The sequence below is a fragment of the Phytophthora cinnamomi genome, assembly GCF_018691715.1.
Source record: "Phytophthora cinnamomi strain GKB4 chromosome Unknown Contig1, whole genome shotgun sequence".
In the NCBI taxonomy this organism is placed as follows: Eukaryota; Oomycota; class Peronosporomycetes; order Peronosporales; family Peronosporaceae; genus Phytophthora; species Phytophthora cinnamomi.
In genome coordinates, this window is record NW_027150934.1 from 705721 (window position 1) to 723647 (window position 17927).

General features: G+C 55.0%; 3 protein-coding genes across 4 annotated transcripts; 2 read left to right on the top strand and 1 right to left on the bottom strand.

Moving 5' to 3' along the window:
* Positions 1-129: 129 nt before the first annotated feature.
* Positions 130-12868, top strand: IUM83_06314 (sporangia induced dynein heavy chain; the record flags this gene model as incomplete). Its single annotated transcript, XM_067930509.1, has 3 exons — positions 130-153; positions 221-10995; positions 11086-12868. 3 exons carry the CDS (start codon positions 130-132, stop codon positions 12866-12868), a joined length of 12582 nt encoding a protein of 4193 aa, XP_067800378.1.
* Positions 12869-13108: 240 nt separating this feature from the next.
* IUM83_06315 (E3 ubiquitin-protein ligase TRIM4) lies at positions 13109-14082 on the bottom strand (the record flags this gene model as incomplete). Its single annotated transcript, XM_067930510.1, has 2 exons — positions 13109-13808; positions 13892-14082. The coding sequence occupies 2 exons, from the start codon at positions 14080-14082 to the stop codon at positions 13109-13111; spliced, it is 891 nt and encodes a 296-aa protein (XP_067800541.1).
* Positions 14083-16141: 2059 nt separating this feature from the next.
* On the top strand, positions 16142-17749 carry IUM83_06316 (papain-like cysteine protease C1; the record flags this gene model as incomplete). 2 transcript variants are annotated; one of them, XM_067930511.1, is made up of 1 exon in its annotated part: positions 16142-17749. In XM_067930511.1, one exon carries the CDS (start codon positions 16142-16144, stop codon positions 17747-17749), a length of 1608 nt encoding a protein of 535 aa, XP_067800472.1. The 2 variants fall into 2 exon arrangements, with proteins under 2 accessions (XP_067800472.1, XP_067800473.1); XM_067930512.1 differs by having other exon boundaries at positions 17261-17749.
* Between the last annotated feature and the right edge of the window lie 178 nt (positions 17750-17927).

A 17927-nucleotide genomic window follows, 5' to 3' on the forward strand; every position in this document is an offset into this window, starting at 1 on the left:
TAGTGTTTGTTTCTCATTTGATTTGTTTGAAAAGTCGTGAAACGGAAGTGGCTTGAAGAGCCGCCAGGGCGTATTTGACGAAGGGCAGGGTCTTGCTTGCTAGCAGAGGTGAAGTGAGGGCAGGGCCGTATGAGCAAGCGCAACACGAAGAAGGTAAGGAGTTTGCACAGTTGGATGCTGCTAGTGTGCTTTGACAAGTTGATCCTCTTTCCCATCGCAGTCGGCAAATGCGGCGTCGCTCAACCTCGTGCTGAAAGCCCTGGACAAGTACGAGCAGGATGATACCAGCTCGATGCAGTCAGCCTTTGGATCCCTCATTGGGACCATAGGAAAAGCAGCTTCCACGAAGGACCTCCCACCTAAAGTCCAGCCGATTAATTATCCGATCCAGAACGGTGCGAGCGGTGAAGCAGCAGGTAGACCCGGCAAGCAACAACCCAGGCTCAGCAGAAGGCCTCCCAAGTTGGCGGAGAGCTCCAAAAAGGCTGCTCCGGGCACCTTGACAGGAGCGGCGCTAGCAGAATGGCTCGAGTCTCAGGTTCCGCGTGATGGGCTCGGACATCCAGCGATTGCAGCTTCGTATTCCAGTGATGCCGACCCGTATGCATGCATTGCGAGCACGTTTCTTCCACTATGGTGCTTCTTAGATGTGGAGATCGACTCGGAAGCAGTCGACCAGCGTCCCGAGCTGGCGAAACGACTGCCGATGAAAGCGGTGGGTCTTCCGCTGGATGATACCACTGGTGTTGCAGGAAGCTGGTCCAGCTGCATGGTGACTGCGTTTGACGCCTCACTTGGTCGCTTTATTGTCTCGTGGGCAGCTGGAAAGCGTGTGGGATCTCCTGTAATGCATCGTGGACTGTTATGTCTCGAGAAGGACGACTGTGAGACCTTCGTGCAACGCATTCAGCGTGCCGTAAAGCGACGTGAACAAGCGGAGGCAGCGCTGCGCCAGTCACTTTACGTGGAGAGCATGCCGATTAGCTCGGATACTCAATTGGATTCGCAGAGTATCGGTAACATTCTCCAACTCACGCTATCTTCTTCATCGGTACCAACAAACATCGGAACGTCGGCGCTGCTGGAGGAAGTGAACGCTGACTACATGTACACAATGAACAAACTGATCTTCGAGACCAATGTGGACGATATGCACTGTGAATTCTCGGATCTCAAACTGCCAAAAGTGTCAGCACCACCACCTCCACCTCAATGTGGCGTCATCGCTGTCCCGGTCTACGATTTTAATCGGAGGTTCCTGGACATCGCGACAGACAAGTTCGTGAATTTACCGTTTGCTGTGAATGCACTGTTGGATGTACGTCGAAGCTGCGTGGATGTGGGCACACAGAACCTTTTGTTGGAGCAACAACCCTCGGAGATTAGTTTTGGTGGCGGCGCACGACCACAGCCCAAGAGCATCACGTTAGCTGAATTCCATTCACTACACGCACAAATGAGCCACACCGCTCTGCGCTTCATGCGTGACTATTGGACGAGACTAGCTGCCAAACGTATTCAACTGCACTTCTCTCAAGCTCAGCACCCGCACTACAACCCAGCGGAGCCAAACCGCCCAAAGTACTTAGAGACGCCTCTCCGTCGGTTTTTGCGGCGCGTGAACTACATGGTTGCAGACACACTCCGCTTGCTTATCCAGCAAAACTTTGAAGGTTATGCAGCGTTTGTTGAGGAAATGGCTGGTTACGAAGTGGAGATACGGGGACCAAGCGAAATTCTTGAACGAGTATTGACGACGGAGCAGTCTGACCCCGAGCAGAAGCCCGAGTCAGATTCTCCTCATCACTCCGTGTCGACTCACCAACCACTTTTCCGGGTAGAGCTGATCATTTCACCGGAGAAGCACGTTCTAAACCAGGGTGAAGTAGACAAACGAGCAGCGGAGATTCGAGAGTGGTCACTAGCCAATGTGCAGGATCGATCAGCGCAATGCCCTATCGAAGCTGTTGAGCCTCGTGAAGGTTACAGGTTTGAGTACGTGACGAGCCCGGATGAATTCAAAGGTGCACTAGCGGGTCAGTTCGATGTCATCCTTGATCGCCTAAAATCGCTAGAGCTGGTGGAGAGGCTGGTGATGGATCGCATATTCTGGCCGAACCAAGAAAGTATCGCGTGTCTGCAAGACTCGGCGCAGTCGGTCGCCGGCCTGAAAAAACATGTCGGGGACATCGTCGAGCGAGCTTCGCAGCCGTTGCTGAATTATCACCGTCAGTTCGATCAGTACATCCCGCTGCTCAATCTGGACGTCGACGAATACCTGAAGTCAATCATCCGTGTACAGCCTGAAGGGAATCCAGAAGGCGAGGACGGCGAAGCTGCCCCTCTCCTTTCCCCAGTGGAGATAAATGAGCTCCGCCGACTGTTAGCCTATCACCGAGACGAGGAGGAAAGACTGATGGAAACGATTCCGTCTCGTGCTGTGAACCTTGGGCTTTTCCAGGTCGATCTTACCAACATTCGCTTTACGTTGGCGAAGAAGCATCGCGATAGTTTTGCGCGGTTGTTAGAAGCTCAGGTTGGATATTGCTTTCAGGTGGCAACACGCATCATGAGCAAGTTCGACGAGATTAACCAGACCTTATCCTCGACACCAAAGGATATCGAGAGCCTAACTGCACTCCAGGAGTATATCGCTGGCCTGCCGGCTCTGTTGGCTCCGTTGCAGGAAGAAATATCCCAGATGATGCGCGATAACTCTCTCATCGACGATTTCAGACACTATGTAAGTGACGAGCACCTCAGACTCACGTGGCAGGTGCAAGGCTGGCCTAGCAAGGTTTTAGCGCAGAGCTCACGCTTCAAGCACGCGCTCGAGGAACGGAAGGGAAAGTTTGCCAAACAGATGGAGTCCGAGCAGGAACGGTTTGAGAAAACTCTGGCTGCGCTACAAGATGAGATCGAAACCTTCTCGCGTTACGATAATTTAGCGTTTGTGGACGACGTAGCGCACCATGCGATGTCCGTTCAGCGGAAGCTGGAGCAAGCCCAGCAAGATGCAATGGTATTCAATAGCCGCGAAACGCTTTTCGGTCACGAACTCACCTCTTATGACGCGTTGGCGAACGCAAAGAAAACGTTTGAGCCGTACCACCAGCTTTGGTCCACCTCATACAACTGGATCCAAAGTCGGAAGACATGGATTCAAGGAAGCTTCACCGATATTGATGCAGAGCAGGTGGAGAAGCTCGTTGACACGTACAGCACGGGCATTCAGAAAGCTTACAAGTTTTTCAGTAACAGCGGCAACGAGGCGTGTTCGAAGATCGCCGAGACGGTCAAGGAGCAGATCTCAGTTTTTAAGCCATACGTCCCGCTCATTGTAGCTCTGCGCAACCCAGGAATGCGTCTTCGTCACTGGGAAGAGCTCAGCAAGAGTCTCGGCTTCGCGCTGGAGATCGACGAGAGCTTCACTCTGACCAACATCTTCCAGTTGAATCTGCTGGACCGAATCGATGATATCGTCAAGGTCGCTGAGGCTGCAGGTAAGGAGTACCAAGTCGAGCAGGCACTGCGGACGATGAAGGCAGCGTGGGAGAGTGTAGACCTACAGATCATTGCGTATCGCGAGACCGGCACGTACGTGATCAAAGGTGTGGACGAAATCCAGGCAATTTTGGATGAACATGTGACCATGACGCAGGCCATGATGTTCTCGTCGTTTAAAGGCCCCTTCGAGGAGGAGATCATTGAGTGGAACTCAACCCTGCAGCTCATCTCGGAAGTGCTCGAGGAGTGGTTGGCTGTGCAGCGCAATTGGTTGTACTTGCAGCCCATTTTCGAGTCTCCGGACATCAACAAGCAGCTTCCTGCAGAGGGAAAACGTTTCGCTTCGGTGGACAAAAATTGGCGCCAAACGCTTGCATCGGCGAAAGCCAAACCGAAGTGCGTCGAGTTCTGTCGGAGCACCAAACTATTGGAGAGATTTCGGGAGTCGAACCACTTCCTGGAGCTGGTTCAAAAAGGTCTCAGCGACTACCTCGAAGTCAAGCGTTCATCATTCGCACGTTTCTACTTTCTTTCAAACGATGAGCTGTTGTCCATCCTGTCGGAATCTAAGGACGTCAAGCTCGTGCAGCCGCACTTGAAAAAGTGTTTCGAAGGCATCGTCCAAGTTTCCTTCGAAGACGATCTGAATATCAGTGCGATGATCTCCGCAGAGGGTGAAAAGGTTCCGTTCTCGGCCATGGTTGATCCGAAGGGCAAGAACGTGGAACACTGGATGATGGAAGTCGAAGACATGATGAAGCTGTCGATCCGCGACATCATGGAGCGTGCTATCGCGGACTATACGCAAATCGATCGATCTCTTTGGATTCAAAAGTGGCCTGGAATGTGCGTGCTCAATGGTAGTCAAATGCATTGGACTCGTGAAATGGAGGAAGCCATGGATGCGGACGGACGCGAAGGCGTCAAAAAGATGATGACTCGGCAACTTGGTCAACTAGCGGATATGGTCACGCTAGTGCGTGGCAATCTTGACAATATGGCTCGAATCACGTGCGGTGCTTTGACTGTTATCGATGTGCACGCTCGAGATGTGACGCGCAAACTTGTGGCTCAAAACGTCGAGTCGAAAGGAGATTTCTTGTGGAGCTCTCAGCTCAAATACTACTGGGCAGACAAGAACCTGTGGGTGCAAGCTGTGACCTCAAGACGCCCGTACGGCTACGAGTATTTGGGTAACTCGTTTCGACTCGTGATCACGCCGCTGACCGATAAGTGTTATCTGACGCTGATGGGTGCACTCCAGATGATCCTCGGTGGCGCCCCCGCTGGGCCTGCTGGTACAGGAAAGACCGAAACAACGAAAGATCTGGCGAAGGCACTTGCCAAACAGTGTGTTGTGTTCAATTGTTCAGATGGTCTGGATTATATCGCCATGGGTAAATTCTTCAAGGGACTGGCATCGTGTGGAGCTTGGGCGTGTTTCGATGAGTTCAATCGTATCGACATCGAAGTGCTTTCTGTCGTTGGTCAACAAGTCGTAACCTTGCAGCTCGGAATTCGTCGTGGCGACACACGAATCGTCTTCGAAGGCTCGGATATCAAATTGAGTGATCAATTCGGCGTGTTCATTACCATGAACCCCGGTTATGCCGGACGTAGTGAGCTGCCCGACTCGCTTGCAGCCCTTTTCCGTCCTGTTGCTATGATGGTCCCCGATTACGCGCTTATCGGAGAAATTATGTTCTTCGCCTACGGGTTTGCGGATGCCCGTGCGCTCGGAGCTAAAATGGTGACGACGTTCAAGCTCTGTTCAGAACAGCTTTCATCGCAGTTCCACTACGATTATGGCATGCGTGCCGTGAAGACTGTGATCACGGCAGCGGGTAACCTCAAGCGTGATGACCCCGATATGGACGAAGACGTGTTGCTGTTGCGTGCTCTGCAGGACGTTAATCTTCCGAAATTCTTGGCACACGATATCCCGCTGTTTAACGGTATTATCAGCGATTTATTCCCGGGTAAATGCCGCCCGAACTTGGATCTCGGGGCGCTTATCAGCGTTATCAAACTGCAGACTCACCGCCTGAATCTGCAGCCTGTGCCATACTTCCTTACGAAATGCATTCAATTATACGAAACGATTGTTGTTCGACACGGTCTGATGGTTGTCGGCGCTACTGGAGGTGGCAAATCGTGCAATATCGCCGTGCTTGCTGACGCACTAACAGAGCTGAGGCGACGAGGAGAGTCTGGCTTTGCGTTTGAGAAGGTCATCAAGTACCAACTAAACCCCAAATCGATCACAATGGGCCAGCTTTATGGTGAATTTGACGCCAACACGCACGAATGGCAGGATGGTATCTTGTCCACGCTATACCGTGCTGCTGCAAGCGATACCAAGCCCGATCGCAAATGGGTTATCTTCGACGGCCCAGTGGATGCTATTTGGATTGAGAACATGAACACGGTTCTTGACGATAACAAGAAGTTGTGTCTCAACAGTGGCGAAATGCTGCAGATGTCTAAGCAGATGACTATGATGTTTGAAGTTGAAGATCTCTCAGTGGCTTCGCCGGCTACAGTCAGCCGTACAGGCATGGTTTACATGGAGCCTAGCACGCTTGGTCTTGGGCCTCTTGTAGATTCGTGGGTCGAAAATCTCCCCAAATCAGTAGCTCCGTTCGCGCATATCTTCATGCGGCTCTTTGACGTGTACTTGTATTCGGCGGTCATATTTATTCGTTCGTTCCTGGGCGAGCTCGTCCCAACCATGGACAACAATCTAGCCCAGAGCCTTATGAACATCTTGGATTGCACACTGGATCCATTCCGTGAAAAAACGACCGACGGTACTGGTGAGTCGCAGCCAGCGTCAAAAACTCCGAACTTACAGTTCAAAGATGACATCGAACCTCTGTTCATCTTCGCATTAATCTGGTCTGTGGGCGCCTCTACAAATGATGCTGGCCGGATACGCTTCGATAGCTTCCTTCGAAGCGAGTTGGTGGCGAACAACTGCAAGCCCCCGCTGCCTCCCTCGGGACTAGTCTATGACTACTGTTATCAACTCTCCAGTCACAAATGGGTTCCCTGGATGAGCACGGTTAATCCGTACAAAGTTCCTGCCAACTCGTCTTTTGCCGAAATAGTTGTGCCCACAGCTGACTCTGTGCGCAACAACTTTCTCCTCGAAGAGCTCATGAGTGCGGGTAAGCACGTGCTCATGGTTGGTGGCACAGGAACAGGCAAAACTGTGAATATCACGCGCTACCTGCAGTCTTTACCAGCTGATGTCTACATCCCCATCCCGATTTCATTTTCGGCGCAGACGTCGGCTAACCAGACACAAGATATGCTAGACGCTAAGATGGAGAAGCGCCGAAAAGGTGTATACGGCCCGCCGGCAGGCAAGAAATATATTATCTATGTGGATGATCTGAATATGCCCAAGCGCGAGAAGTACTTCGCGCAACCTCCGTTGGAGCTGGTACGCCAGTGGTTCGACCAAGGCGGTTGGTATGATCGCAAGTTACTCGTCTTCCGCAGTATCATCGACATTCTCTTTGTGGCCTCGATGGGTCCTCCTGGTGGTGGACGCAACCCGATTACTCCGCGTCTGGTTCGTCACTTCAACGTGGTGGGCTACGCTGAGCTCGGCGACGATAGCAAAACGATCATCTTTAGTACGATTCTGGGTAATTTCTTGAGCTCAGGCTTCCCACCGGAAATTGGACGACTGACGGATAACGTCGTCCGTGCTTCCATCAGTGTCTACAATACAATTTGCCGTGAGCTTCTCCCCACACCGGCAAAGTCGCACTACACGTTCAACCTCCGTGATCTAGCAAAGGTGTTCCAGGGCGTGCTCATGGGAGACAGTAGACGCATTACGGAAGCGGACTCGTTGATTCGGCTTTGGGTGCACGAGTGTAAGCGAGTCTATGAAGACCGAATGGTATCCCTGCAGGACCACGACTGGTTCCGAGAACTTATGCGCTCATCGATCAAGGAGTTTTTCCAGCGAGAGTACGACCAGGTCGTGACAAATGAACACTTGATCTACGGTGATTATTTGGTGCCCGGGGCGGACCCAAAAATCTACGAGGAGGTCGTTGATGTGGACAAGGTACTGAACATTATGGATGAGTATCTGCTTGACTACAACGCGGAGAGCAAATCGCCCATGTCGCTCGTGCTGTTCATGGATGCCGTAGAGCATGTGTCACGTATCTCGCGTATTATCCGGCAGCCTATGGGTAACGCTCTCCTCCTCGGTGTCGGGGGTAGTGGTCGCCAGAGTCTTACCAAGCTTGCGACCTTCATGGCTGGTTACAAATGCTTCCAGGTAGAAATTGTTAAGGGGTACGGCCTCACGGAGTGGCGAGACGATGTGAAGAAATGTTTGTTGCTGGCAGGTGTCAAAGACACCCCGGTTGTATTCCTCTTCTCCGATGTACAAGTGGTGAACGAGACAATGCTCGAAGATCTCAATGGCGTGTTGAATGCTGGCAATGTGCCAAACCTGTACGGACCGGAAGATCTTGACCAAATCGTCACAGCATGTAGAGTTGACTGCCAAAAGAGGCAACTTCCTCCGACGAAGACCAATATCTTCCAGCAGTATATTAACCGCGTGCGGCGTAACATTCACTTGGTGATTTGCATGAGTCCGCTGGGCGGGCTCTTCCGCGATCGATTGCGAATGTTCCCATCACTGGTGAACTGCTCGACCATCGACTGGTTCAGTGAATGGCCTGCTGAGGCTCTAAACTCAGTGGCGTCAGCAATCTTGAGCGATGGCAACCTAGCACTCGGCGACAAACTCCCTGCACTCGTGGAGGCTTTCAAGATCGTGCATCAAAGCGTAGAAGAAGCCTCAAAGCAGTTTTACAATACTCTGCGAAGGTACTTTTACGTGACCCCGACGAGTTACTTGGAGCTGTTGTCAGCATTTAAATCCGTGCTCGTAATGAAGCGTGAAGAAGTGAACATGATGCGTAGTCGCTTGCAGAATGGTGTGGATAAACTATCCGAGACCAAGGCGATTGTTGCAACTATGCAGACGGAACTTGTCGAGCTTCAGCCCGTTCTTGCTGCTACCCAGTTGGAGGTAGAGCAAATGATGGTCCAGATTGCGAAAGACAGTGCTGAAGCAGATATAACCAAGGCTACGGTCGAGAAGGAAGAAGCAGCGGCAAGCACCAAAGCCAGTGCCACAAAGGAGATTGCAGACTCAGCACAGCGTGACCTAGACGCAGCTCTTCCAGCTTTGGAATCGGCCGTGGAATGCCTGAATCGACTGAAAAAGGCTGATATTGATGAAGTAAAAGCACTCAAGACTCCACCCGCTGGTGTCAAGTTAACGATGGAAGTTGTGTGCATCCTCTTTGGCCAGAAACCTGTGAGCAAACCGGACCCGGATCGCCCAGGCAAGAAGATCAACGACTATTGGGAAGTAGCGCAGAAGGTGGTGCTCTCGAATGCGAACAAATTTTTGGAGAACCTGCTCGGGTTCGACAAGGATAACATCCCCGATGCCATTATCACCAAAGTTACGCCGAGTATGGAGGATCCAAACTTCACGCCTGAGGCCATTGAGAAATCCTCGAAAGCTTGCACCGCTATCTGTATGTGGGCACGAGCCATGTACACGTATCACTTCGTGGCAAAGGCCGTAGAGCCCAAGAAGCAGGCCCTCGCACAGGCCCAGAAAGAACTTGACGAAACTCTGGCGGTTCTCAAAAGCGCCCAAGATAATCTTCAACAGGTGAGCGATCGACTAGCGGAGCTGGAGCAGTCGTATAATGGTGCTGTGGCGAAAAAAGAGGAGCTCGGAAGGAAAGTAGTGCAGTGTCAAGTTCAACTGCAGAATGCTGAACGACTAATTGGTGGCCTCGGTGGTGAGGAAGCGCGTTGGAAGGAGACAGTCGCGCAGCTAACACTGGATTATGCCAACCTCACCGGAGACGTGCTTGTATCTGCTGGAACGATCAGCTACCTAGGCGCCTTCACTGCTGAATTCCGCGAGCAGCTTGTTGCGTCCTGGCACGAAGCTCTAGTGAAGCATGAAGTCCCGCACTCGCCGGGTTGTGATTTGATTCGTACGCTGCAGGATCCCGTCAAATTGCGAGCGTGGCAAATTGCGGGGCTTCCCACTGACACCGTGTCGACGCAGAACGGTATCATCATGGGGCGTGCACGACGGTGGCCGCTGTTAATCGATCCTCAGGGTCAAGCTAATCGTTTCATCAAGAATCTGGGTCGAGACAAGAAGCTGTGTGACAATGGTATGGATGTGGTGAAGCAGTCGGACCGCGGGTTCCTTCGTGCTTTAGAGAATGGCTTGCGATTCGGTAAATGGGTATTGCTCGAAAATGTTGGTGAGGAGTTAGACGCAGCTTTAGAGCCCGTGCTACTGCAGCAGAAATTCAAGCAGGGTGGCCAGGATATGATAAGGCTTGGTGAGAACGTGATACCTTATAACGACAGCTTTCGCTTCTTCCTCACGACAAAACTGGCTAACCCGCATTACGCACCAGAAGTATGCGTGAAGGTGAGCTTGTTAAACTTTACTATCACCATGAAAGGTCTTGAAGAACAGCTACTGGGTGTGGTGGTGCTCAAGGAGTTACCCGAGCTTGCGGCTAAGAAAAACGAGCTTGTGCTATCGAACGCTGAAGGCAAACGGCAACTCTACGAGATCGAGAATCAAATTTTGTACCTCTTGTCGCACTCTGAGGGCAACATTTTGGACGATACGAACCTCATTGAGACGTTGGCGTCTGCGAAAGAAACCTCTGCGGTGGTGATGGCCAAGATGCGAGAGGCTGAAGAGACCGAGAAGGAGATCGATGCACGAAGTGATGGATACCGCCCAGTGGCCTTCCGGGCTGCGTTGCTGTTCTTCTGTATCGCCGACCTCGCGCTGGTAGATCCAATGTACCAATACTCGCTGACATGGTTCACGGGGCTCTTCATCCGCGGCATTCAATCAGCCAAACCTAGTGCTCAACTGGAAACTCGGCTCACAAACCTGAATGACTATTTCACGTACTCGGTCTACAAGAACGTTTGCCGCTCACTCTTTGAGAAACACAAGCTCCTCTTTTCGTTCTTGTTGACGATCAAGATCATGCAAGGAAACAACGAGGTGGACGCTGGTGAATGGCGCTTCCTGCTCTCGGGTATCGGTTCCAGTCCACCTGTTGAAGCGGAAAACCCAGCTAGTCGATGGCTCGAAGCCTATGCATGGCAGCAGATATGTGCGCTCGCGAGTTTCTCTTCATTTAACGGTCTCGAGGTCGAGTTCGCGAAGCATGTAGCTGTATTCCGCGCAATCTTCGACTCGACTGACCCCGAGAACCAGCCACTACCTGGGGAAGCGTTGGCCAAGCTAGATGAATTTCAGAGGTTATGCATTCTCCGTGTCCTGCGGCCAGACAAAATGATGCCTGGAATCCAAAACTTGGTGTGCGCCAAGTTGGGCAAAGAGTTCATCGAGCCACCACCGTTCGACCTCGCAAATACGTTTGACGATGCAAGCCCAACCACGCCATTAATTTTCGTCTTATCACAAGGTTCCGATCCAGCCAAGGACTTGCACGGATTTGCTGTTAGCACTGGTATGGAAAGCAAACTGAAGTCGATTGCTCTGGGTCAGGGTCAAGGTACCTTGGCCGCACGCCTCATTGAAGGCGCCACGACGAAGGGTGAATGGGTGCTGCTACAGAACTGCCACTTGGCGCTGAGTTGGATGCCCGAGCTGGAACGAATTTGCGAAGAGCTGGATCCAACCAAACTTCACGAGAACTTCCGGTTATGGCTTACCAGTATGCCGACGCCGGCGTTTCCCGCGTCAGTGCTGCAGGACGGTGTCAAGATGACGAAAGAGGCACCCAAGGGACTGCGTGCGAACCTTAAGAACACGTACTATAAGCTGGATGAGACTCGGCTGGGTGCAACGCGAAAGCCCGACGTGTTCCGCAAGCTGCTCTTTGGGCTCTGTTTCTACCATGCCATCGTGTGTGAGCGGAAGCGCTTTGGAGCACTCGGGTGGAACATCCCGTACCAGTTCAACGAGACGGACCTCGATATCAGCGTCGCGCAGCTTGAAATGTTCTTGGACACGTACGACCACGTTCCGTTTGACGCGCTGCAGGTGATGACCTCAACTATCAACTACGGCGGACGAATTACTGATGACAAGGACATGAGAACGTCGGACGTCATTCTCATGACGTTCTTCAAACAGGCCATCCTGCAGAAGGACTACGCGTTTTCAAGGAGCGGCATCTACTACTCGCTGGACTGCGACCCACGCAATGCCTACGAGAGCTACGTCAACTACATCAACACGCTACCGATCAATCCTGAACCTGAAGTGTTCGGCATGCATGAGAACGCCAACATCACGAGTGCTCAAGCTGAGACGTACGAGGCTTTTGACCTACTGTTATCGTTGCAGCCTCGAGTGAGCTCTGGTGGTGGTAAAAGTCGCGAGGAAATCATCGCCGACGCTGCCCAAGCTATTGCATCTCAACTACCGGCTCAATTCGATCTTGAGCACGTCCAAGCGGCTTATCCCGTGTCATATGATGAGTCAATGAACACGGTGCTGGCGCAGGAGGTGGAGCGATTCAATAAGCTTCTTGCTGTCATGAGGAGCACACTGCATCTCGTGCAACAAGGTCTAAAGGGTCTGGTAGTCATGTCGGCGGAGCTCGAAGCAATGGGGTCATCGTTATACGACCAGAAGGTGCCTGTCGTGTGGGAATCCAAAGCGTATCCGTCGTTGAAGCCGCTAGGTGCCTGGGTGAAGGACCTCCTCGAGCGTTTGGCGTTCATCTCGAATTGGATCGCGCACGGCATCCCGGCCGTGTTTTGGATATCGGGCTTCTTCTTCCCGCAGGGTTTCATGACTGGCACGATTCAAAACCACGCACGAAGGTACAAACTGCCGATCGACTCGCTGTCGTTCCAGTTCATCATGATGCCTGAAAGCGTCGAGCAGCTTGTGACGCGGCCTGTGGACGGCTGCTACACTTACGGTTTGTTCTTGGAAGGCGCTCGCTGGAACCCGGAGATCAAGGCGTTAGATGACCCGTTGCCGCGCGAGCTGTTCGCCAAGATGCCGGTCATTCACCTTTTCCCGCAACCGAATCGCGAGGCACCTCAACGAGGCATCTACCGGTGTCCGGTCTACAAGATTCTCACGCGGACGGGTACGTTGTCAACAACCGGTCACTCGACAAACTTCGTCATGTGGCTCGAGATCCCGGCCAACAAGCCCAACATCTTCCGGAACTCGCTCGTGTCGGAGACCAACGCGCAGGTGCTGTTCGCCGACCAAGAGTACTGGATCAAGGCTGGCGTGGCCTGCTTCTGCAGCCTGCGGTACTAAGCAGTGACACAACAGGAAATACCAGAGCAGGAGATGCAGACGTGTTTAGTTTTCTCCATATTTGGTCGGGTCGCTCCGTTCACATCGCAGTGGTGAGCTGGGCTGACTCGCATTTGCTGTAGCGTACTTTGACATAAATATATGCATGCTGTGAGGTGAAGTCGGCTGGTGCTTCACGCAGCGGAGCTATCACTTGTCACCTCACGTTGGTCATCGTGGCTTGAATAAAAACATGATCAGCTAGATGAGGTACGAGATGATGCGGATCCACGGCGACACTTGGTCCATCTGGTCCATCTGCATGGAGATCCGGTGGATCAGCAGCGACAGCCCGTTGCAGACGCGGTCCATGGTATCGAACATGACCATGGCCGACGCCGCGGGCGGCGCCGCCGCTGGCTGCGGGCTGCACGCGGTAGCCAGCAGCACCAGCAGCAGCAGCACCGCTAGCACGAAGCCCGGCGGGTCGGTCACCGACGCCGCGCACACGTAGACGAAGGACGAGAAGGTGCGCACGCTGGGGCGGCGGCGGAAGGCCGAGGCCGCTGTGTTGGTGGTGAGCGCGCCAACCCCGACGCGGGGCGACGACGGCAGCGTCAAGTGCGAGCTCTGCTGCTTTGCTGGGGTGGCGGCGCTCTGCGTCTCCGCCGGGTACAGCGACGCGATGAGGTCCTTGAGCAGCAGGTTCACCTGCAGCTCCTCCGCCTTGTGGACGCCCGCCTGCTGGCGGCACAGAGGGCACAAGTGGCCTCTCAGCTGCTCTGCTGCTCTCGGCAGTCGCCCGCGCGGCGTGACTGGAGCTGCTTGAGCTGCTGCAGCGTCGTCCTCGTCTTCTGATGTTGCTGGAGACGGTCGAGGCGACGGCAAAGCGGCGCGAGGCGACGCGGCGGCGGCGTCGTGCGCCCAGGCCGTCAGGATGCAGCCGCGGTCGAAGTTGTGTCTGCAGCCACACAACACAAGCGGATCCTCAGTCGTCACACAGCAATGGGCACAGACTCGCGAGACTGAGGCAGGCGCACGCACCCGCAGGGCAGCGTGACCGGGAAGCTCAGCACGTCGAAGCAGATGGAGCAGCGCAGGTCTTCGAGGGCCACGCGCGCGCGGCCCGGGGAGGAGGTGGAGGTGATGGCCAGCGAGGGGCGGCGGCGGTGTGCGGCGTCCTCGATGGCGAGCTGCAGCGGCCGCGGCAGGCGCTTGAAGGAGGCGGAGGCCATGGCTGGGGCTGAGACTGCTCCTCGCGCCTGATAATCCGGAACTGCGCTTTTGCGTCAAGTCGGGACGGAGGAAGAGGAGGATCGCTTTTCGGCGAATGAGAGGGATGGAAATGAGCTGTGCGGGGCCGCGATTGGCTGGCGGGATGTTTCGTTGAAGTCGGACACGAGTGCGGCTAAATCGCACCCGCTGGGCTGCTAATTTTGCACGTTGAAGAGTGGGATGTTGACGACGGTATACTTTGGTCGAGTGAATGAGCACGAAAGAGAAGGGGCTATTCGTGGGTTGCAGTTCGCTAAACCCGCGGCCGACTGTTCGGCGCGCATAGGCGAGACTGGAAGCGATATAACTGCTGCGATCGCCGAAGCAGACATGCGATACGGACTCGCAGTCGCCGCGCCGGACTTGACCCCGGGCCTGGGTTTGTCGGGACTTTTGCCGTGTTAGGCTCCGCTAAGCTGAAGCGGCTTAGGAGGTATAACAGTATTTGCCGCGCGGTGGTTGGTTTGCTCGCCATCATTGGCTGCGTGCGTCAGAAAGAGATGCGCCTCTTTCACTGAACGGCCGCTTCAACCTTGGTCCCCTCGGCGGGGACGGAAACCGCTCGGTCGATTATGGGACTATACTTGTAGTTGTGTGCACATTAGTGATGGTCCTGGTCGATGCAACGACACCGGTGGTTGATGACATCGCGCTGCAGGGCGTCTGCCGTCAATGCGAGCTGCTTCATCATCTGCGTTGACGCGCTGCCTAATGTAGGTATCAATCACATCAGCGCTCGACCCGTTTCTGCTGAATGGTTGCAGGGGAAACGGCTCCTGTGGTCGTTATACTACAGTCTGCCCTTGCAAGTGCAGACTGCCCTGCTGAGGGCCGCGCGCAGCTCACACGTATCGCACTTTGCAACTCGGGCATGGCAGTTCATCAAGCACAGTCTAGCGACGAACGGGACTCCACTGCGAGGAACGAAACCCAAGATGTGCCGGCTTGAAGTAAGCTCACGTGCCAGGCTATTATAATATCTGCGCAGAGTACAGTGCTCTCACCATCTCTGCGGTTTAACCTGCTCGGTTTAGCGGCAGCGTCTTCGCATTCCTTGCCACCACGCCGCGCCAAATCGGATGAATAAGGTTCTTGTCAAGAGCTTGCAGCGAAGGGCTAGTGCGCTCATGAATCGCTGGTGTGGCCCCTGCATTGATATGGACCGTCCGCCTGCGACGATGGGCCTCACCTCGACCAGCAAAATTCGAAGTTCGATGCACGATCAGTTGCATGGTGCACGTCTAGGAAGTTGCTCACCTCTCAGTTCTCCGTTGGCTCCGGACCACCGATTTGGTGTCCGTGTCGTGGCAGTGAAGATCGGATGACCCAGTACTGTAGCACCGAGAACATCACCCAAACCTTGTGACCGGTTTTAATCACCCCCCCCCTCTTCGAGCGCACTCTCGAACACACCTTCGTCTTGAAGCTGGCACCACCAACTCAAAATTCCACCGCTCTCTCGTCGTAAGTCGTTCAAGCGAGTGCCACTCGCTATAACGACTCGCCGAGTGCAGTCATTCATACAGGAGGCGCAACGCAGACAGAGAGCAGGTGAGACAGCTTCAACTTGCCTCGGACGGCCAATCTTCGCGCCGCTAGCGCCGCTCCAGTGGATGAAGCTTCTCTCCTAGCTCTCGCCTTCCACTGCGCCGCGCGCACGCCAGCGTCGGTCGTGCAGTCGAGCCTTGAACTTGCCTCGGCGGCGCAGGTGAGCCTCGCCTTGGGAGAAGAACACCGTGAGCTCCCTTTTAACCCGTCCATTGATTGGTCAAAATGTGTCCCTCATCCCGCCGCCTACTGGCTGAAAAGCGCTTCGAGGCGGTGCTCGCACCTCATTGGCCGTCGCCACATCCGGGACCTGATTCTCTAGCTGCGTCCCATCAGATCCGTCCCCCGATCTCGGCATACAAAGACCAAGTCTAGGGGCGCTTCAACCCCCGCCCGGCCACCTCCACGCTCATTCCGCATTCCGCCCCCGAGCCGAGAGAAGCCCAGAGGACCATCACTCTCTCGCCTGCCATGCGCGTCGCCGCCACCGTCGCTCTGTTGCTCGCCAGCCTGGCGCCGGCGGAGGGCGCGCTCAAGTCGCCGCTCGAGTACGAGCACGAGTTCTCGGCCTGGATGGCCGCGCACGGCGTGTCCTTCTCGAACGCGCTCGAGTTCGCGCGCCGCCTGGAGAACTACATCGCCAACGACATGTACATCGCCGAGCACAACGCCGAGAACGCCTGGACGGGCGTGACGCTGGGCCACAACGCCTTCTCGCACATGTCCTTCGACGAGTTCAAGTTCCAGATGACGGGCCTCGCGCTGCCCGCGGGCTACGTGGAGCAGCGCCTGGCCGCGCGCGTGAGCGGCCTCTGGAGCGACGTGGAGGCCCCCAAGGAGGTGGACTGGGTGGCCAAGGGCGCCGTCACGCCCGTCAAGAACCAGGGCATGTGCGGCTCGTGCTGGGCCTTCTCCACCACGGGCGCCGTGGAGGGCGCCGCCTTCGTGTCGAGCGGCAAGCTGCCCAGCCTCTCGGAGCAGGAGCTCGTGGACTGCGACCACAACGGCGACATGGGCTGCAACGGCGGCCTCATGGACCACGCCTTCGCCTGGATCGAGGACCACGGCGGCATCTGCAGCGAGGAGGACTACGAGTACAAGGCCAAGGCGCAGGTCTGCCGCAAGTGCGACAGCGTCGTCAAGGTCACGGGCTTCCAGGACGTCAACGCGCAGGACGAGCACGCGCTCAAGCTGGCCGTGGCGCAGCAGCCTGTGTCGGTGGCCATCGAGGCCGACCAGAAGGCCTTCCAGTTCTACAAGTCCGGCGTATTCAACCTCACGTGCGGCACGAGGCTGGATCACGGCGTGCTGGCCGTGGGCTACGGCTCGGTGGACGGCCAAAAGTTCTGGAAGGTCAAGAACTCGTGGGGCGCCTCGTGGGGAGAGCATGGCTACATCCGACTGGCCCGCGAGGAGAACGGCCCGGCCGGCCAGTGCGGCATCGCCTCCGTGCCCAGCTACCCGTTCGCGACGCTGATCAACAAGGACGAGAAGACGGCGGAGGTCGTCGAGGAGCCGCGCTTCGTGCCCGCTGACAAGCCCGTGGATTCGTTCCCGGCTGAGCCTGCGCGCGACTTCCGGCCCAAGAACCTGGCGGACCTGTACTCGTCCGCCAAGATCACGCAGTGCGGCGACGTGTCCAGCGCAATCATTGACTTCGACCACCTGGAGGTGGCCCCGACGTCGCCGCAGCGCGGCCAACCGGTTTCCTTCTTCGGCAACGGCAACTCGAAGCAGGACTTCGACTCGGCCAACTTCAAGCTGGGAGTGAAGCTCGCGGGCACGCAGGTGTTCGGACACACGGGCAAGCTTTGCGGCGACACCCACGTGCCGCTGCCGCTTGGCCTGGGCCACATCGACGTACACGGCTTCGCCTGCCCCGTGAAGAAGGGCAAGTTCTCGGACCTGAAGGTGGACGTGAACCTGCCGATCATCGCGCCTGCTGGCAACTACGAGATCCTGCTGACCAGCGACAACGACAGCAACAGCCCGCTCTTCTGCGTGAACGTGGAGCTGGACCTGACGGACGGCGACGCCGCGAAGAAGACGCACGTGTACGAGCCTCTTTCCTACATGTAAGTTTGCCGAATCGACCTTTTCGCGAATTGTATATCGGCGGCGTCCGACACGAAATCAAGAGCTTTATATTTTCACGCCTACCACAATGAACTGACGTCGTTCCACGAGAGTCGTCAGCTCAGTGCTTGTCTTCACCTAATACTACTAGTAGTAAATAAAAAATGACACTTTGCTCGAA